The following is a 20,573-nucleotide window of genomic DNA, read 5'->3' as shown; positions in this document are numbered from 1 at the left end:
CCGCCGTCTGTGTCGTCTGTCGGCCGCCACTCAGCTTTTCTAACCGTCTTTGTTGTGTTTGTCTCATCTGAAGCGGCGAGGTGAGGTCGTCTCGCCCTCCGGTGTGTTGTCACGGTGATTCCTCTGTCTGTGAGCGCTGCGGTCAGCCTCTGATTGTTGTGTTGTTTCATTTCAAAGTTCCCGTGAAGGAGAAGGAGTCGCCACCACAGGTCAAAGAAGCAAAGCCGGCCGCTCCTGAGGAAGGTAACCGTCTTCTTCTTCTTCTTCTTCTTCTTCTTCTTCACGTGTTCGTGTGTTGACGTGTGTGCTGAAGGCATTCGTTAAAGAATGCCAGCCTTTCTGTGAATCTTTGACTCTTTTATCCTGAAACTGCAACACTAACAGAGGAGCTGGTGGTAAGATCTGCTGTTTCATGGTGTTCGGAGGTGTTTGAGGGCTCTGTGTGAATGTCCCTCCTTACTTTGTGCTTAAAGAGAGCAAACCCAAGGCTGCTGGGAAAGCTCCAGAAGCCGCCAAAAGGCCAGAAGTCACCGACAAAGCCAAGCTGGAGAAGAGAATCCCTCCACCAGAAGAGACTAAGCCAGGTACCCAGACAGCGGTGTCACAGAAAGACCGTGTTTTGGTGCTGCTTTTCAGTTCTTCAGTCTCTTTTTATTTATGTTTTTTTTTTGTGATTCAAGTGACCAAAGCACAGCCTGAGGTGAAGGCCGAAGAACCAACCAAAGTGGCAGATAAAGCAGCCGTGACTCCCTCAGAGACAGGTAGAGGTGCACAGGCTTCCTCTCTGACTCCATCCCCAGCCATCCTGAATGTTTCCCCGTTGTTTGTCTCTAACGCGGGTCGCTGTGACCCGTCTGTCTGTTCAACTCTTCGTGTTTATTTCTTCACAAAAACGTTTTATCGTGTTTGAAAGTTTCTCCGCATTGAATCGGTCGTTCACAGCTGAATTAACACCTCTCTGAACTGTCCTCCTGTGTTAGATGAGACCAAGGGACCCGTCCAGGCACCAGGAGGCGTCCAGAAAGGTAGGAGCTCTGATCCGACAGATCCACACCAGAACACTGTCGCACCGCCGACATCCTCACTCATTCAATTCAATTCAATTCAATTCAATTCTATTCTATTCATTTTTATTTATATAGCGCCAAATTACAACAAATGTCATCTCAAGGCACTTAAATAATAAAGTCCAATTCAAGCCAATTGGAATTCAATTTATTGTAATCATAATTATTCATAAAATAATCCAAAATTTATATAGAAATACGAGTTAATGACCACAATAATGTCACATGTACATAATATCATTTGAGAAATTAAACAGGTAAAAAGAGAGTAAAGTGAGGAAAGGTGTGACAGATGAGGCCCCCCAGCAGGCTGGGCCTATAGCAGCTTAACTATGGGATGTTTCAGGGTCACCTGAGCCATCCCTAACTATAAGCTTTATCAGAAAGGAAAGTTTTAAGCCTGGTCTTAAAGGTAGAGAGGGGCCTGATAACTGAAGGCTCTGCCTCCCAAACTGGCAGCTGGTCCCACAGAGAGGGGCCTGATAACTGAAGGCTCTGCCTCCCAAACTGGCAGCTGGTTCCACAGAGAGGGGCCTGATAACTGAAGGCTCTGCCTCCCAAACTGGCAGCTGGTTCCACAGAGAGGGGCCTGATAACCGAAGGCTCTGCCTCCCAAACTGGCAGCTGGTTCCACAGAGAGGGGCCTGATAACTGAAGGCTCTGCCTCCCAAACTGGCAGCTGGTCCCACAGAGAGGGGCCTGATAACTGAAGGCTCTGCCTTATTTTAATAAGACTTATAACACTATGAAATACATTTTTAGATCTGAACTTCGGTCAGAGCTTTTCTTTGAGCCTCTTTATCTGCTCTGAAACCTTAGAACGAACATTACGATGACATCACTGGTGTTGTTTTTGGTCACAGTGTGAGGTGTGTGTGTGTGCTTTGTGAACATTTGTATTAAACAGTGAGACTGACCCAAAGATCCGAAATAAAGACCCAAACCGTCAGCGCTCAGAAACGAGTTCTGTCACCGCTTTGATTAGGCGGGTTTCGGCCCGTGTTTTCTGCGGTGCTGGCGGTCTCGGTCGTTACTTTGGAAATGTTTGTACCTGCTGTGTGTCCGTCCCCTGTCTCTCAGTAATGTCACACCTTTAATGCCTCAGCGCTGCACAAGAAAGGTAAAGTTCATTTGGAAGAAGACGGGACATTTGAGATTCCCACGCTGAGAAAAACAACCCAAGTTGTGAGGGAAGTGGAAGAGGAGCAGGAGACTATAACGCTGAAGAAGATCCCATCGGTTCAACAAAAGGAACCCCAACAAGAGCAGAAAGCTCAGAAGGTCACCAGGACCACCGTCTTCCACGCCGAGGAGATGGTGCGTACAGAGGAGGCCGTAGAGATGTCGGTCGTCACCAGGAGGCCTGCGGAGGAGAGGAAGCCTCGAGAGAAGGCAGAAGTGCTGAGAAAACCAGATGTTATTCAGCCTGAACAAGAGGACCAGAAGGAGGCTCCAAAAGATGCATGGAGCCGCCAAAAGGCCGCCCCCAAAGACGAAAAACCAGAAGAAAAGACTTCTCTGAAGAAAGCTCCAAAAGCACCAAAGGAGGAGGAGCCTGCTGCACCCGGTGCAGCCCCCAAGAAGGTTAGAAAGTTGCCCTTAGATGAGGTGGAACCAGAAGTAGTGAAACTGAAACCGTTTGAGAAGCCTCGTAAACCATCAGAGGAGCCAGAGAAGGTGAAGAAGGAGAGACCAGACAGAGACACCGAGCCTTTCCAGAAGGGAGAGAGGACTCCCCGAGAGGTGGAAGCCAAAGAGCCCGCAAAGAAGCCTGAGGAGGCACCTCTGGAGGTAAAGGAGCCCCCGGCCAAGGTGCCAAAGCCTCTGGATCAGAAGAAAAGTCCAGAGAAGGAGCCTGAAGAGGTCAAGGTGCCCACCAAAATCAAGAAAATCCCAACAGCTGAGCAGGAGTCGGAGAGCGTGAAGTTAAAGCCTTTCTCCAAAGTTTCCAAAGAAGCCGCAGAGCCTGAGAAAAAACCAGCTCAGGAGAAAGAAAAGAAGCCATCTGATGATCTGCAGCGCCGCCGCACAAGTCCAGAAGGAACGCCAAAAGCACGGGAGCCAGAGGCGGCCAGGCCGAAGAAACCCGGGACCCCAGAAGCTCCGGAGGGGAAGCCGGAGAAACCCAAGGAGAAAGAAGCAGTTCCAGCGGAGAAGACGTCTGTACCAGCCCCCGTTAAGAAACCCGGAGAGGCTCCCGAGGAGCCCAAAGCTCTGCAGGTGAAGAAGGGAGTCGTACCCCAGGCCAAAGAGGAGAAGCAAGAGGTGGCCCTGAAGCCGCTGGAGCAGCTCAAGAAGGTGGAGCTCAAAAAGACGCCGTCTCCTAAAGTCGAGAAGCTTAAAGAAGCAGAGGCAGTCGCAGCCGAGAGGAGGCCGAGCATCGAGAAACTCAAAAAGGTTCCAAAGACCGTCTCCCCCAAAGACTCCGTAGAAGCTGTGACCCTCAAAAAGGTTCCAAAGACCGTCTCCCCCAAAGACTCCGTAGAAGCTGTGACCCTCAAAAAGGTTCCAAAAACCGTCTCCCCCAAAGACTCCGTAGAAGCTGTGACCCTCAAAAAGGTTCCAAAAACCGTCTCCCCCAAAGACTCCGTAGAAGCTGTGACTCTCAAAAAGGTTCCAAAGAAGCCGTCGCCAGAGGAGGCCAAGCCTGATGCAGGGAAGGTTCCCCTGGGGAAGGAGGTCTCTCCTGGAGCCGTCCACATGAAGAAGGTTGACACGCAGCCAGAGGAGGAGGTGTTTGAAGAGGAGGAAGAGGCTGAGGAGGAGGACGGAGAGGCCTGGGGCTGGGAGCTGGTTCCACGGGACAGTTACGGCTCAGAGGACTGGGAAGGGGAAGGAGAGGAAGGTGCTCTGGAGGTTCCAGGGGCGACCAGGAGAGGTGAGGTGGTGGCAGCCCCAACCTGTTGGGTGGCGACCAAGAACCCCCCCCCCCTTCATGCCTCGAATCATTTCCACCCATTCCCACCATAATGCCTCCATCTAAATCATCCTCACCGCGCCATATTTTCTCTGATGCCATTTCCGTCATCTCTTTCTTCCACCTCTGTGTTGGCATATTCATGGCTTCCATGGTCTCTGTTGGTCTCTATTGGTCTCTGTTGTGTCTCTGTTGGTCTCTGTTGTGTCTCTGTTGGTCTCTGTTGGTCTCTGTTGGTCTCTGTTAGTCTCTGTTGTGTATCTGTTGTGTCTCTGTTGTGTCTCTGTTGTGTCTCTGTTGGTCTCTGTTGGTCTCTGTTGGTCTCTGTTAGTCTCTGTTGTGTCTCTGTTGTGTATCTGTTGGTCTCTGTTGATCTCTGTTGATCTCTGTTGATCTCTGTCGGTCTCTGTTGGTCTCTGTTTTGTGTCTGTTGGTCTCTGTTGGTCTCTGTTGATCTCTGTTGATCTCTGTTGATCTCTGTTGGTCTCTGTTGGTCTCTGTTGTGTCTCTGTTTTGTGTCTGTTGGTCTCTGTTGGTCTCTGTTGATCTCTGTTGATCTCTGTTGGTCTCTGTTGGTCTCTGTTGTGTCTCTGTTGTGTCTCTGTCGGTCTCTGTTGGTCTCTGTCGGTCTCTGTTGATCTCTGTTGATCTCTGTTGGTCTCTGTTGGTCTCTGTTGGTCTCTGTTGTGTCTCTGTTGTGTCTCTGTCGGTCTCTGTTGGTCTCTGTCGGTCTCTGTTGATCTCTGTTGATCTCTGTTGGTCTTTGTTGGTCTCTGTTGTGTCTCTGTTGTGTCTCTGTTGGTCTCTGTTGGTCTCTGTTAGTCTCTGTTGTGTCTCTGTTGTGTATCTGTTGGTCTCTGTTTGTCTCTGTTGTGTCTCTGTTGTGTCTCTGTCGGTCTCTGTTGGTCTCTGTTGGTCTCTGTTGATCTCTGTTGGTCTCTGTTGGTCTCTGTTGTGTCTCTGTTGGTCTCTGTTGGTCTCTGTTGTGTCTCTGTTGTGTCTCTGTTGGTCTCTGTTGGTCTCTGTTGATCTCTGTTGTGTCTCTGCTGTGTCTCTGTCGGTCTCTGTTGGTCTCTGTTGATCTCTGTTGGTCTCTGTTGGTCTCTGTTTGTCTCTGTTGGTCTCTGTTGTGTCTCTGTTGGTCTCTGTTGGTCTCTGTTGGTCTCTGTTGGTCTCTGTTGGTCTCTGTTGGTCTCTATTCGTCTCTGTTGGTCTCTGTTGTGTCCTCCATTAAAGCGTCATCACATTCCCTCTCATGTTTCTGTCTGCCGTCGTTCAGTCACCTCATGTTTAAAGTCTGCTCACACGAACACGACACATCCACGCTCACCGTTAGCAGTTAGCAGTTAGCAGTTAGCAGTTAGCAGTTAGCATCTGAGACAGCGCAGCAGCAAACTGATCTGAACTGTTTCTGAACAGATGGAAAACCAGCAGAGGAAGCGGGACGAGGCCGAGGCAGAGGGCTGAAACGTAAGTCTGTCATCAGGAGAATCTCCTTTCACATCCTGTGTGGTGATAACAGAGGCTGAGCTGCTTATCTTTAAACTGTGTTTCAGCCAAACAGACCCCGTCCCCCGGGGAGGGCAGGGGCCGCGGCCTGAAGCCCGGCGGAAAAGGCCCCCCGCCACCGGATGAGCCCTTTGCAGGATTCAAGCTGAAGGCCGTCCCTCTGAAGTTCATCAAGAAGCTTCAGGACATCGTGCTGAAGGAGGCCGAGTCCATCGGGTCGGCCGCCGTGTTCGAGTGCGAGGTGTCGCCCTCCACCGCCATCACCTCCTGGATGAAAGATGGCAGCAACCTGCGAGAGAGTCCCAAACACAAGTTCACCTCTGACGGCAAAGATCGCAAGCTGAACATCATCGACGTGCAGCTGTCGGACACCGGGGAATACACCTGCGTGGCCAAGAACGCCGGCAAGGAGATATCGTGCATGGCCAAGCTCATCGTTGAAGGTACCGTACGATCCACGTTCTGTTTGTTGGAGCTTTTGGCCGACGCAAAGCGGCTCATTCCTTCTCGTGTCGTTACAGAGTTGCCCGTGAAGTGGATCAAGGAGCTGGAGCCGGAGGCGTCGTCCATGAAGGGCCAGCCCATCTACATGACCTGCGAGCTGAGCAAGGAGAAAGACGTGACCTGGAAGAAGGACGGACACATCCTGGCCAAGCGGGAGGGCAAGGTTCAGATCAATATCATCGGACTGCAGCACACCGTGACCATCCAGAACTCCACGGAGAAGGACGCCGGCACCTACAGCTGCGAGGTGGACGGCATGGAGGACATCAAGACCACCTCGAATGTCAAAGTGATCGGTAAGAAAAACAGGACATTTTACAGCCCATCGTCCCACCGGTGGTGTCACATTTAGATCCACCGAGGAGCGTACCGATACCAGTCAAACTGCAGGAACCTGTTGATTACAGCCTCCAAGCTGCTGGAGTTAACAGTTTCTAACGTGATGAAGTCATCGTGACTCAGTGTTGTTTATCTCCAACAGAAATTATCAAAGACTGGATAGTAAGACCCCTGAAGGACCAGCATGTGAAACCAAAGACCACGGCTACGTTCAAATGTGAGCTCTTCAAGGAGACGCCCAACTGGAAGTGGCTCAAAGGAGAGAATGAGATCACGCCATCTGACAAGGTGGAGATCAAGAAGGAGGGGAAGGAGCTGACTCTGACCATCAAGAACTGTCAGCCGGACGACGTGGCGCAATACGGCATGGAAGTGGAGGGACGGCTCTACATCGCCAAGCTGACACTCGGAGGTTTATCCGTTTACCTGATTCTAATCCTTTTAACCGTACTCCACAGTTTAGGTTTAACAGGGTTGTAACTGCGAGCTGATGCTGTCTGCAGAGCGGGAGGCTGAGATCCTGAGGCCCCTGGCCAGTGTGGAGGTGGTGGAGAAGCAAGACGCCGTGTTCGAGACAGAAATCTCTGAGGACGATGTGCCCGGGGAATGGAAACTCAAAGGAGAGGTTTTAACCAGATCTCCGGTAAGATTTAAAGGACTTGTTTTCATAAAGTTTAACATAAAGTGCATAGAGATTCACTGAAACGTGTTCCAACATGAACATAAACCCAGAATCTGAGGCAGAACCAGAGTTAGTTCAGTTCTGAGCAGCTTTAAGGTGAATATCTGCAGATGTTTCCATGGTAACAGCTGCAGAGATTCACTGAAACATGTTCTAACATGAACATAAACCCAGAATCTGAGGCAGAACTAGAGTTAGTTCAGTTCTGAGCAGCTTTAAAGTGAATATCTGCAGATGTTTCCATGGTAACGGCTGCAGAGATTCACTGAAACATGTTCCAACATGAACATAAACCCAGAATCTGAGGCAGAACCAGAGTTAGTTCAGTTCTGAGCAGCTTTAAAGTGAATATCTGCTCTGGGCTCCTTTCTCCTCCAGCACAGCCTGAACCCTCTCAGACGAGCTTTCTGTCCTTTCTTTAAGGAGTCTTCAGGAATAGTTCTCCAGGCTTCTTGAAGGACATCCCAAAGCTCTTCTTTGGATGTCGGCTGCCTTTTGAAACAGTTTAAAATGGCTTCTTTGCTAAGTTGTCTGTTCTGTGTGGACACAACACTGGTTCATCCCTTGAGTTAGGAGCCTTTTTCCTGCCTGAATGGTTCATAGGTCAGAGTTAAGTGGCTTAACAAAGAAAAAACACATTCCTCAGGACTCTGGGTCGGGGCTGTGATGCATATTTACCCACATTATGACAATAATCACCACTTTTTTCATCTCATTTCCTGTGATTTTCTCACCAGACGTGCGACATCCAAATGGAGGGCGCCGTCCGTAGGCTCACGCTGAAAAGCTGCCTGATGGACCAGGCCGGAGAAGTCTCCTACCAGGCCCTGAACGCCCAAACAACCGCCATGCTGAGCGTCACAGGTAAGAGGTCTGAACCTCTCTTTCTCCCTGATTCCAGGAAGCTCGCCGTAAAGGAATAAAGGAGTAAAGGATTAAAAAGGTCCGCGGGTGATCAAATAAAGCTTTAGAGCATGTGAGAGCAGACCGGAGCTCTTTGTCTGGTTGGGCTGGTGAGTCCAGATAGTTCCAGGGGTCGCTTTACGCATCCCAGGACAAGGAGAAGAAGTCCTGAAGGAGTTCGTTTCCTCTTTGAAAGGGTCTCCTGTATGTGTCTTTGTCTGTTGGTCCTCTCGGTGTCTGTTTGTCTGGTTTGAACCATCCGTGGTCAAACCTTTCTGTGTTGCTGTGAGTTCCACCTGCACCAAAAGGCTTGAGGTCTGATGCCTCCTGCGACCCCGGAGAGAAGATCTGCTGCAAACTGTTCCCGATGAACAAGAAGGTGAACTCTTTCACCGATGTGACGGCAGAAGAAGAAGCTCTTCAACACTCCTTGAACCTCCTTTTCCTCCCAGCAGACGCCTCCAGAGATCTGAAACTGTATGAAGGGAAGAGTGGCCTGTCTCTGCAGGCTGTTGTGTTGTTGTTGTTGTTCTCTGTTGTTGTTGTTGTTCTCTTTGTTGTTGTTGTTGTTGTTGTTGTTGTTCTCTGTGTTGTGTTGGTGACGTTTGTTGCCGTGTCGCTTCTTAACCGCAGAGATCGAAATGGACTTTGTCGTCCCGCTGAAGGACGTTTCGGTGCCGGAAAATAAACAGGCTAAGTTTGAATGCACCATCACGAGGGACGTGGCCAAGGTCATGTGGCACAAAGGAACCGACATCATCACCTCAGACCAGAAGTACGACGTCCTGGATGATGGGAAGAAGCACATGCTGGTCATAAACTGCTGCCAGTTTGAGGACGAGGACGAATATACCATCGAAGTTTTAGGCAAAACCTCAACAGCGAGGCTGGCGGTGGAGGGTAAGTGCTGGAGAGGCGCTCCGGGACCGACTGTTTGCGGCTGCTTCCTCGTGCACGCTAACTCATGTCCCACATGTCTTATCGACACGATTCCAGGTATCAGGCTCAAATTTATCTCGCCGTTAAAGGACCAAACCGTAAAGGAGGGCAAAACGGCTCGCTTCGAGCTGGAGCTCTCTCATGAGGACGTCCCCGTCACTTGGTACAAGAACGACGTTAAGATCCACCCCAGCAGGACGGTGCTCACCCAGGTGGACGGGAAGAAGCACCTGCTGGAAATAAAGGAAGTGACTCTGGATGATACGTGTCAGATCAGAGCCGAGGCCAAAGGAATCCCCTCCATGGCCAACCTGACGGTCATAGGTAAACCCAGAACCTCCACCTTATCCTTCTCCTGTCTGTGTTGGGATGGTTTATCCCTCCTTCTCCTGTCTGTGTTGGGATGGTTTATCCCTCCTTCTCCTGTCTGTGTTGGGATGGTTTATCCCTCCGTCTCCTGTCTGTGTTGGGATGGTTTATCCCTCCGTCTCCTGTCTGTGTTGGGATGGTTTATCCCTCCTTCTCCTGTCTGTGTTGGGATGGTTTATCCCTCCGTCTCCTGTCTGTGTTGGGATGGTTTATCCCTCCTTCTCCTGTCTACGTGCTTTTTTCTGTTTTCTGTTAATCTTGAGCATTGAAGAGTCGTGCATCGTGTCACGTTTCCAGAGGGAGACCCCTACTTCACGGTTAAGCTGCAGGACTACACCGCAGTGGAGAAAGACGAGGTGGTGTTGGACTGCGAGCTCAGCAAAGACGTGGAAGTCATGTGGTACCACAACCAGGCCGAGGTCAAGGCCTCCAAGGCGGTGTCCCTCAGGGCGGAGGGCAAACGCCGAACCCTGGTCATCAAGAGGGTGGGAGACGCAGACCGGGGGCAGTTTGTCTGTGACTGCGGGACGGACAAGACCACCGCAGAGCTGCTCATCGAAGGTAAAGGGTTTGGTGTGTGGTGCCGACCTCCACCCGCACCACCTCCTAACCACACCTTTTGCCCCTCCTGGGGCACGTCTCCACCCTTCATCACCTCCTAACCACACCTTTTGCCCCTCCTGGGGCACGTCTCCACCCTTCATCACCTCCTAACCACACCTTTTGCCCCTCCTGGGGCACGTCTCCACCCTTCACCACCTCCTAACCACACCTTTTGCCCCTCCTGGGGCACGTCTCCACCCTTCATCACCTCCTAACCACACCTTCTGCCCCTCCTGGGGCACGTCTCCACCCTTCATCACCTCCTAACCACACCTTTTGCCCCTCCTGGGGCCCGTCTCCACCCTTCATCACCTCCTAACCACACCTTTTGCCCCTCCTGGGGCACGTCTCCACCCTTCACCACCTCCTAACCACACCTTTTGCCCCTCCTGGGGCACGTCTCCACCCTTCATCACCTCCTAACCACACCTTTTGCCCCTCCTGGGGCACGTCTCCACCCTTCATCACCTCCTAACCACACCTTTTGCCCCTCCTGGGGCACGTCTCCACCCTTCATCACCTCCTAACCACACCTTTTGCCCCTCCTGGGGCACGTCTCCACCCTTCATCACCTCCTAACCACACCTTTTGCCCCTCCTGGGGCACGTCTCCACCCTTCACCACCTCCTAACCACACCTTTTGCCCCTCCTGGGGCACGTCTCCACCCTTCATCACCTCCTAACCACACCTTTTGCCCCTCCTGGGGCACGTCTCCACCCTTCATCACCTCCTAACCACACCTTTTGCCCCTCCTGGGGCACGTCTCCACCCTTCATCACCTCCTAACCACACCTTTTGCTCCTCCTGGGGCACGTCTCCACCCTTCATCACCTCCTAACTACACCTTTTGCCCCTCCTGGGGCACGTTTCCACCCGCACCACCTCCTAACCACACCTTTTGCCCCTCCTGGGGCACGTCTCCACCCTTCATCACCTCCTAACCCCACCTTTTGCCCCTCCTGGGGCACGTCTCCACCCTTCACCACCTCCTAACCACACCTTCTGCCCCTCCGGGGGCACGTCTCCACCCTTCATCACCTCCTAACCACACCTCCTGCCCCTCCTGGGGCACGTCTCCACCCTTCATCACCTCCTAACCCCACCTTTTGCCCCTCCTGGGGCACGTCTCCACCCTTCACCACCTCCTAACCACACCTTCTGCCCCTCCTGGGGCACGTCTCCACCCTTCATCACCTCCTAACCCCACCTTTTGCCCCTCCTGGGGCACGTCTCCACCCTTCACCACCTCCTAACCACACCTTCTGCCCCTCCGGGGGCACGTCTCCACCCTTCATCACCTCCTAACCACACCTCCTGCCCCTCCTGGGGCACGTCTCCACCCTTCATCACCTCCTAACCCCACCTTTTGCCCCTCCTGGGGCACGTCTCCACCCTTCACCACCTCCTAACCACACCTTCTGCCCCTCCGGGGGCACGTCTCCACCCTTCATCACCTCCTAACCACACCTCCTGCCCCTCCTGGGGCACGTCTCCACCCTTCATCACCTCCTAACCCCACCTTTTGCCCCTCCTGGGGCACGTCTCCACCCTTCATCACCTCCTAACCACACCTTCTGCCCCTCCCCCTCTGTGTTTAAACTCCTCCTCCTTCTTGTGTGTCTCTGTGTGATGGAACCCCCACCCGTTCTGTCGGGTCGCTCCACCCTAACCCGTCTCCCCGTGCTCATGGTTTCTGTAACAGACCGTCACTCTTTGGTTCCTTTTAGGACCAATCTCTGGTCTGTTTGTATGGTTTGGTTGTTCCCCCACGTCTTCGTGACTAACACCTCCGTCCGTCCGTCTGTCTGAGAAGGTTTAAACCTCTTGAATGTCTTCCCTCTCTTGGCCGTCAGCACGCCACATCAAGGTGGTTCGGCCCATGTACGGCACCGAGGTGTTTGATGGAGAGACGGTTCGATTTGAGGTGGAGCTCAGCGAGGACGACGTCCACGGCCAGTGGAAACTGAACGGAGAAGTCCTCAGTCCGTCTCCCGTACGTCCCGTTGTCTTCCCGGCTGGTTCAGTTCACAGTGAGCCCACCTGTGAGCCCACAGATGAGAGTGAACCCACCTGTGAGCCCACCTGTGAGCTCACAGATGAGAGTGAGCCCACCTGTGAGCTCACAGATGAGAGTGAGCCCACCTGTGAGCCCACCTGTGAGCCCACCTGTGAGCTCACAGATGAGAGTGAGCCCACAGATGAGAGTGAGCCCACAGCTGAGAGTGAGCCCACCTGTGAGCTCACAGATGAGAGTGAGCCCACAGATGAGAGTGAGCCCACAGCTGAGAGTGAGCCCACCTGTGAGCCCACCTGTGAGCTCACAGATGAGAGTGAGCCCACAGATGAGAGTGAGCCCACAGCTGAGAGTGAGCCCACCTGTGAGCCCACCTGTGAGCTCACAGATGAGAGTGAGCCCACAGATGAGAGTGAGCCCACAGCTGAGAGTGAGCCCACCTGTGAGCCCACCTGTGAGAGTGAGCCCACCTGTGAGCCCACAGATGGGAGAGTGAGCCCACAGATGAGTGAGCCCACCTGTGAGCCCACCTGTGAGCCCACAGATGAGAGTGAGCCCACCTGTGAGCCCACCTGTGAGCCCACCTGTGAGCTCACAGATGAGAGTGAGCCCACCTGTGAGCCCACAGATGAGAGTGAGCCCACCTGTGAGCCCACCTGTGAGCCCACAGATGAGAGTGAGCCCACCTGTGAGCCCACCTGTGAGCTCACAGATGAGAGTGAGCCCACCTGTGAGCCCACCTGTGAGCTCACAGATGAGAGTGAGCCCACCTGTGAGCCCACCTGTGAGCTCACAGATGAGAGTGAGCCCACCTGTGAGCCCACCTGTGAGCTCACAGATGAGAGTGAGCTGACCGCCGCCCCTGAGCTGATCACCTTTCTCTGAGTGTTTTCTGTTGAAATGCTGAAGTCTGTTGGCCGCCCGCAGGACGTTGAGCTCGTGGAGGACGGCGCCAAACACACTCTGGTGTTGTACAACTGCAGAGTGCCTCAGACAGGCGAGCTGGTGTTCTCTGCTGCCAACGCCAAGTGCTCCGCTAACCTGAAAGTGAAGGGTGAGCTTCCCCCGACGGCTGCTGGAGCCCCGAACAGCAGAACTAACAGGGATGGGCCGGATGTGACAGTCATTTACGACTGTCACCGGCTCACTCTTAACTCTTCTCCAGACCTTTCCCCGAGCGCTCCGTGCTAACTGTGTGTGTCTGAACCTTACAGAGCTGCCCCTCTCCTTCGTCACGCCGCTGGCCGACGTGCACGTGTACGAACAGGACGAAGCAAAGTTTGAGCTGGAAATTTCCCGAGAGCCCAAAAGCTTCCGCTGGCTGAAGGGATCTCAGGAGTTATCAAACGATGACAAGTTTGAGCTCCGAGTGGAGGGAAAGCGACACATTCTTACGGTGAAATCCGCCAAATATGAAGACGAAGCCAAATACATGTTTGAGGCTGAAGACAAAAGGACGTCTGGGAAGTTGATTATCAAAGGTAAAGCGAGTTAAACGGCGCACCTCTGTGGGTGCGAGTGTTTGCCTGAAGCCTCGAAACAACGAGCGGCCTCAAACTAGCGAGCTTTTAAGCTCTTTGGTCTCTTTTTCCCAGAAGAAAACAGGAATGTTGCAGATATTTCAGATCCAGTAAAGAGTTAAATGAGCTCACTGATAGCGGGCACATGTCCCAGCTGTCCCAGAGGAAGCTCAGGATGCTCACAGTGTGGAGGTGAGGGCTCATAAAGTCTATAAAAACAACATCTGTGTGCTCAGAACACGATTCTGCTGCAGAACTTATGAAGTATAACTTCTAGTTTCCCCTCAGAGATGGGGACTCGAGTCACTGTGACTTGGACTCGAGTCGACTCGAGTCGCTGTTTTGATGACTTGTCACTTGACTTGACAAAAAATAAAAGACTTGAGACTCGACTCGGACTTGGAAGTTAAAGACTCGGCACTTGACTTGACTTGAGACACCATGACTTGAATGACTTGAGTGTTAAGCATCTAGCATAACTTCCAACTTTGTTCGTCATTTGAAGATCCATTCTGACCAGTAAGTGCTGTCAAATTAGCTAATATTATCCTGTTAGCCTATTCGGTAGTTAGCTAACGTTAGCTTGATATGATACTGGGTGGACAGGTTGGACACATTGGCCAATGATGTTTACTGACAGTTACTTATATCTTTGTGTTTTCACTTTATTAAGATCAGATTCTGCAGGTAAAAATGCAATAATAAGGTGACTTTGACTGACCAAGAAAAAATTACTTGAGACTTGAAAGCTAAGACTTGGGACTTACTTTAGACTTGAAAGCTAAGACTTGGGACTTACTTGAGACTTGAAAGCTAAGACTTGAGACTTACTTGAGACTTGAAAGCTAAGACTTGAGACTTACTTGAGACTTGAAAGCTAAGACTTGGGACTTACTTGAGACTTGAAAGCTAAGACTTGGGACTTACTTGAGACTTGAAAGCTAAGACTTGAGACTTACTTTAGACTTGAAAGCTAAGACTTGAGACTTACTTGAGACTTGAAAGCTAAGACTTGGGACTTACTTGAGACTTGAAAGCTAAGACTTGGGACTTACTTGAGACTTGAAAGCTAAGACTTGGGACTTACTTGAGACTTGAAAGCTAAGGCTTGGGACTTACTTGAGACTTGAAAGCTAAGACTTGGGACTTACTTGAGACTTGAAAGCTAAGACTTGGGACTTACTTGAGACTTGAAAGCTAAGACTTGGGACTTACTTTAGACTTGAAAGCTAAGACTTGAGACTTACTTTAGACTTGAAAGCTAAGACTTGGGACTTACTTTAGACTTGAAAGCTAAGACTTGAGACTTACTTGAGACTTGAAAGCTAAGACTTGAGACTTACTTTAGACTTGAAAGCTAAGACTTGAGACTTACTTGAGTGTGACTCGGTCCCATCTCTACTTCTAGGTGTCTCTAAGTCGAATGAGGAGGACAGCTCTTGCTCTTTTTTCACTTACTAATCCCGCAGAGGCTTCAGGCAAACATCCACTCCACACTTTGGATCGAACCTCTGCCCAAATGCTCCATTTTTTATATTTTTTGTTACTTCCCTCCGAATGTAATTTCTCGTCAGGTATTCGTCTTGAGTTTATCAGGCCGATTAAAGATGTGACGGTAAAGGAGCGAGAAACGGCAGAGTTCAGCGTTGAGCTCTCTCATGAAAAGGTGCCGGTGGTTTGGTACCGGAACGAGGTCCGGCTGCACCCCGGCAAGCTGGTGCACATGTCCAGCGAAGGGAAGGTGCACACGCTGGCCTTCAAGGAGGTCACCGTGGACGACACCTCCATGATCAAAGTGGAGGCCATGGGGAAGAGCTCCGAGGCCACGCTCACCGTCCTGGGTCAGTACGTCTCCCAGCAGAGTCCCCAGCAGAACTCCCTCTTTGTTCTTGTCTCAGTTGTTTGTCGGTGAGCCCAAACAGAACCCGGTTCTGGGTCTTGTTGGAGTGTGAGTGTTCTGAACGGGTTGTGCCGGGTGTCTTCCTGCAGAGGGCGACCTGTATTTCACAGTGAAGCTGCAGAACTACACGGCCGTGGAGAAGGACGAGGTGACGCTGTCCTGCGAGCTGAGCAAGCCCGCCGCCGAGGTCCGGTGGTTCAAAGACGGCGACGAAATCTTTCCGTCCAAGAACGTTCTCTTTGAGTCTGACGGCAGGAAGCGCTCGCTGGTGCTCAGGAGGGCGGCGCAGAGCAGCCGGGGGGCGTACAGCTGCGACTGCGGCACCGACAGGACCGCCGCCGAGCTGAACATCGAAGGTAACGCGTGGTCAGGCCCCGCCCACCGACCCCTGACCTCTGTCAGGACTGCTGTTCACCCCCCATCCTCCATCTTTATCTCTTTATGTCTGCTTTCTGTCCTCTTCTGCACAAACTGTAAGTCGCTCTGAATAAGAGCGTCCGCCACATCTGTCTGTCCACATCTGTCTGTCCACATCTGTCTGTCCACATCTGTCTGTCCACAGCTGTCTGTCCACAGCTGTCTGTCCACATCTGTCTGTCCACATCTGTCTGTCCACATATGTCTGTCCACATCTGTCTGTCCACATATGTCTGTCCACATCTGTCTGTCCACATCTGTCTGTCCACAGCTGCATGAAGCTGTCCCCTGTGCCCGTCAGCTGTGTAACGTCTGTGTAACCCCTGCAGAGCGCGACATTAAGGTCGTCCGCCCGCTGTACAGCGTGGAGGTCACAGAGACGGAGACGGCCGTGTTTGAGGCGGAGGTGTCTGAAGACGACCTCCACGCCACCTGGAGGCTGAAGGGAGAGACGCTGCACCCCTCCGCTGTAAGAGGAAACACGCCGGAGACGAGCCCGTCTTCATGCTGCTTCCGCTGTTTCTGTGTTCTGTGGGCGTGTTCTGTGTCTGTGCGTTGAACTGTGGGTGTCTGTTGTCAGGATGTGGACATCAGAGAGGAAGGAGCTCGCCACAGCTTGACCCTCTTCGGCTGCAGAATGGACATGGCCGGAGGCGTCGACTTCTCGGCGGCGAACGCCAAATCGACGGCTCATCTCAGAGTCAAAGGTGACACAAGCAGTCACGGCTTCTTTGTGAGATCAGTCCCCGCCCGGACTCCGATCCGAGGAAGGTTTCACACGAGACGCAAACCGCAAACCAGCATCTCCCTCAGCCTGATCGGTTGGCTGAGACAGAAGCTTTAGAGCTTTTAGCTCCTCTTTGCTCCTTTAAAGGCTCCACACAGTCAGAGCTTCATGTTCGTCTCCAATAAAAATGTTTTTCTGTCGCTGACTCACGATGGGAAAGGATGTTCTGAGGCGCCCATCGGCCCTCTGTACCATCAAAGTGAACCTTCAGACCGAATCTGAGGTCCGATCCTGCAGCCGGTTAGCTTAGCTTAGCTTAGCTGTCTGCACCTGTAGGTCCGATCCTGCAGCCGGTTAGCTTAGCTTAGCTGTCTGCGCCTGCAGTTTAACACGTTGAGAAAACCTCTCAGAAAGTCTGGAGGATTATTGATCCAGACCACTTTAAGAAGTCTGGCTGCTGGCAGGGAAACACTAAGAAATGAGGGCTGGATCAGTTTCTGTGTGTAAGCTGATGATAGAATTTCAGAGAATCGCCACGTCAAGATAACTTCTGCTGCCAAACACATTCCCCTCAGAAACAACACCAGATGAGAGCTGTGGGAACTGTTCCCGTTTCATTGCAGTAATTTAGATTCATCTTGTTTGGACAGCGAGCTGGAAGAAGAGTTTACTTCTTTAAAGTGAGTGCACGCTGCAGAAAACCTCCATCTGTCCTGAGCTGACTGACTTTCAGTGGAAACTTCCACAACTTTTCTGGGGCCTCAGGACTGGCTCTTATGGCTCTTTTCTGAGGCCTCAGGACTGGCTCTGATGGCTCTTTTCTGGGGCCTCAGGACTGGCTCTTATGGCTCTTTTCTGGGGCCTCAGGACTGGCTCTGATGGCTCTTTTCTGGGGCTCTTATGGCTCTTTTCTGGGGCCTCAGGACTGGCTCTGATGGCTCTTTTCTGAGCCCTCAGGACTGGCTCTGATGGCTCTTTTCTGGGGCCTCAGGACTGGCTCTGATGGCTCTTTTCTGGGGCCTCAGGACCGGCTCTTATGGCTCTTTTCTGGGGCCTCAGGACTGGCTCTGATGGCTCTTTTCTGGGGCCTCAGGACTGGCTCTTATGGCTCTTTTCTGGGGCCTCAGGACCGGCTCTTATGGCTCTTTTCTGGGGCCTCAGGACCGGCTCTGATGGCTCTTTTCTGGGGCCTCAGGACTGGCTCTTATGGCTCTTTTCTGGGGCCTCAGGACTGGCTGTGATGGCTCTTTTCTGGGGCCTCAGGACTGGCTGTGATGGCTCTTTTCTGGGGCCTCAGGACTGGCTCTTATGGCTCTTTTCTGGGGCCTCAGGACTGGCTCTTATGGCTCTTTTCTGGGGCCTCAGGACTGGCTCTGATGGCTCTTTTCTGGGGCCTCAGGACTGGCTCTTATGGCTCTTTTCTGGGGCCTCAGGACTGGCTCTTATGGCTCTTTTCTGAGGCCTCAGGACTGGCTCTTATGGCTCTTTTCTGGGGCCTCAGGACTGGCTCTTATGGCTCTTTTCTGAGGCCTCAGGACCGGCTCGGTGTTGTATTTCCCTCCCCTCTGATGAGCAGGTTATTGGTGGGAGAATAAAGTGCCCGCCTTCTCTCAGAGGGGGGAAGCAGGTGCTCAGATGGAGGTTTTCTGCCGTGTCCGCTCAGATAAACGCCGTAAACTCCTCAGCCTGACAGCTCTCAGCTGGCTGTTTAGTGGCTTTATTTCAGGCATGTGAAGCAGCCCGCTGTAAACACTCGATGCGGCTCGTTAATCCAGGCTGGAACCGTTCAGCCTGCATAACCAGCGGTTCTGTAACACAGCTAAATGGTGGCGTTACCTAAACCATGACGAAGCGTTGGGTAACCGGTGCCACGAGCTCCACATCCTGCTTTTCCAGGGAAACCGCGGGCCTGTGATTGACAGCAGCAGATTGTCTTCGCCCGCTGGTTTTGGCAGACGTGGGCTGTGGGCCAATCAGGACCGTCCGTTATTTTAGACGCTGCATGCCTTTTCTAGAGCAGGGTCCCGGTGATTGGCAGGGGGAGGCCACGACCCCGCGTCTGACTGGTTTCTGCCGTCCATGTTGATCTGACAGCGGGCCGTATGCTAATGAGCGCGGCCCCCAGTGCCGAGTCGTAGGGCGGCGGGCTTCAGTCTTCCTCAGGGCTTCCAGTAGCCTGGCCGTCACCATGAGGACCGGCCGCTGACCATCCCGCCTTTCTCTTTGGGATTTTTTTGGGATCTATTGACCTGTTTGAGGGGGGGGGACTAACCATGTCTTCTCCCCAATCCAAAGCCCGGGAGATCGTCCTGTCGCGGCCTCTGAAGGACGTCACGGTGACCGCCGGGGAGACCGCCACCTTCGAGTGCGAGCTGTCGTACGAAGGCATCGCTGTCGAGTGGTTCCTGGGGGACGCCAAGCTGCAAGCCAGCGACAGAGTAAGTGCCAACACACCTGAGTCCTCACCGGGGTTCACTTCCTGAAACACACTGACGAGTCCAGGCCTGCTGGGGGGTTCTGGTCCTCCTAAAGGCTGCTCATATAAGGCCCTGCTGCAGGAGGGTCGGGATTCCAGCTGAGCATTCGATCCTGCTTTTCAGATGGCGCGGGGCAGGAGGCTTTTCTGCCCTGCAAGCGTTTCTGGGGGGGTTATTTTTACCAGCTGCCAGAGGCCGAGGTGCAGGGCAGGTGGCAACACCAGATATTTATCAGCTTCGGCTTTAAAATCACAGGAAGTGTCGTAAATGTTTGTGTTGACGTTCTCACAATGAGCCCGGCCCTGAAATGAAATCCTGCCGTAAGGAACTGGGCATTAGTTTGATTATTTAAGGAAAGCTGAGAGCTCCGAGCTTCAGAGGACACCAGACCTCTGAGTGGGTTGTGTAAGTGTGATGCATGTTACATAGGCACCGTGGCTCGGGTTTCACACGTTTCAACAAATCTCAGAATAACGCTGCTTCCCTTTCGTTCACTTGTTGTCTTTAAATGTTAAAGAAGCTTCAGTGAGCAAAGAACAACTATCGATAACGTTCTGAAGTCTTTTATCCCCCGACGGAAGCAAAAGCAGATCAAACAAGCCACCAGAACATTGAACAGATGACTGATTATCATCTGTAATGTGACTGAATTCATTCATTCAAAGAGTTGAAACTGCTTTAAGCTCACAAAGATCAATCTGATTGATTTAAAAGCTTAAGACTTTAAAGACAACAGGCCATTAAAACCTCTGTTTCCAGTTGTCTGTTGCCCCTTTCTTCCTGCAGTCAGAGAAAGTTCATTAGATAGTCAGTTCATAAAGAATAACTCTGAAAACAGGACAGATATGAAACTGTAAACAGCTGATGTTCAGTCATGTCCTGTGGAGCTGTTTCTGTTGTTAAAGAACAAGACATCATACGCTGGTTTAATTCTGTGGCCCTGACAGCTCGGTGTCATTTACAGCTGGGAGATGTGCGGTAAAATCAGCCCACAGGGGTCGGAGGTCCCGCAGTTTTAAGCTTGGGGAAGGAAAGCAGCTGTCTGCTGCTTTCAGCTGTCAGAGCTCAGCTGACAGAGCCGGTGTGTCGAGCTGCCAGCTGAGCACATCGCTCTGCATCCTCTGTATGTAAAGCTCGGGGGGGGGGGCACTGAGAGCTTGGATAGAATGTTTTTCTGTTAAAATACACCCTTACATTGAAAACTTTAACTTCCTGTCCCAGCTGAAGCTGTCAGGGGAGTTTTGGGAAGGAAAAGCAAACTTTTTCTGACCTGATGAAGTCCGACAGGTGCTCAGAGAGACTGGAAACTGTGCAGGGAGAGCCTTCCAGTTCAGGGAATAAACAACCAACGAAACTCCAAAACCAGAATTAGAAAAGAAAACCAAAAAAAGCTGCATCCACTCACTGAACATTGAACTCAGCACTCACATCTTCATCAGACAGAAGCTGCCTCTGTAAGCCTGACAGGCGGCTCTCAGGGAAGATAACCCTGTAAGTAACTGCCTCTGTAAGCCTGACAGGCGGCGCTCAGGGAAGATAACCCTGTAAGTAACTGCCTCTGTAAGCCTGACAGGCGGCGCTCAGGGAGGATAAACCTTTTAGTAACTGCCTCTGTAAGCCTGACAGGCGGCGCTCAGTGATGATAACCCTGATGATAACTGCCTCTGTAAGCCTGACAGGCGGCG

The 20,573-nt window shown here is 52.0% G+C and overlaps 1 protein-coding gene across 28 annotated transcripts in view; it reads left to right on the top strand.

Annotated features, from left to right (window-relative positions):
* The window catches only part of ttn.2 (titin, tandem duplicate 2), a 246,485-nt gene that overhangs the window by 112,503 nt on the left and 113,409 nt on the right, over positions 1-20,573 (top strand). For 17 of the 28 annotated variants that reach the window (XM_075480277.1, XM_075480295.1, XM_075480294.1 and 14 more), the window contains 22 exons: positions 178-243; positions 474-584; positions 681-761; positions 981-1,025; positions 2,173-3,945; positions 5,404-5,454; positions 5,541-5,936; positions 6,015-6,293; positions 6,479-6,748; positions 6,840-6,979; positions 7,756-7,882; positions 8,555-8,821; positions 8,918-9,184; positions 9,527-9,790; positions 11,687-11,826; positions 12,775-12,901; positions 13,062-13,328; positions 14,942-15,208; positions 15,357-15,623; positions 16,014-16,153; positions 16,265-16,391; positions 18,707-18,849. In XM_075480277.1, coding sequence (XP_075336392.1) covers positions 178-243; positions 474-584; positions 681-761; positions 981-1,025; positions 2,173-3,945; positions 5,404-5,454; positions 5,541-5,936; positions 6,015-6,293; positions 6,479-6,748; positions 6,840-6,979; positions 7,756-7,882; positions 8,555-8,821; positions 8,918-9,184; positions 9,527-9,790; positions 11,687-11,826; positions 12,775-12,901; positions 13,062-13,328; positions 14,942-15,208; positions 15,357-15,623; positions 16,014-16,153; positions 16,265-16,391; positions 18,707-18,849 — 5,615 coding nt within the window. The remainder of the gene's footprint in view (positions 1-177; positions 244-473; positions 585-680; positions 762-980; positions 1,026-2,172; positions 3,946-5,403; positions 5,455-5,540; positions 5,937-6,014; positions 6,294-6,478; positions 6,749-6,839; positions 6,980-7,755; positions 7,883-8,554; positions 8,822-8,917; positions 9,185-9,526; positions 9,791-11,686; positions 11,827-12,774; positions 12,902-13,061; positions 13,329-14,941; positions 15,209-15,356; positions 15,624-16,013; positions 16,154-16,264; positions 16,392-18,706; positions 18,850-20,573) is intronic. The other 11 variants (XM_075480287.1, XM_075480286.1, XM_075480285.1 and 8 more) reach the window with 4 other exon arrangements.

This window comes from Odontesthes bonariensis, chromosome 12 (genome assembly GCF_027942865.1).
Source record: "Odontesthes bonariensis isolate fOdoBon6 chromosome 12, fOdoBon6.hap1, whole genome shotgun sequence".
In the NCBI taxonomy this organism is placed as follows: domain Eukaryota; kingdom Metazoa; phylum Chordata; class Actinopteri; order Atheriniformes; family Atherinopsidae; genus Odontesthes; species Odontesthes bonariensis.
Note: the sequence above shows the minus strand (reverse complement) of the source record. Positions and strands in the feature narration are given on the sequence as shown.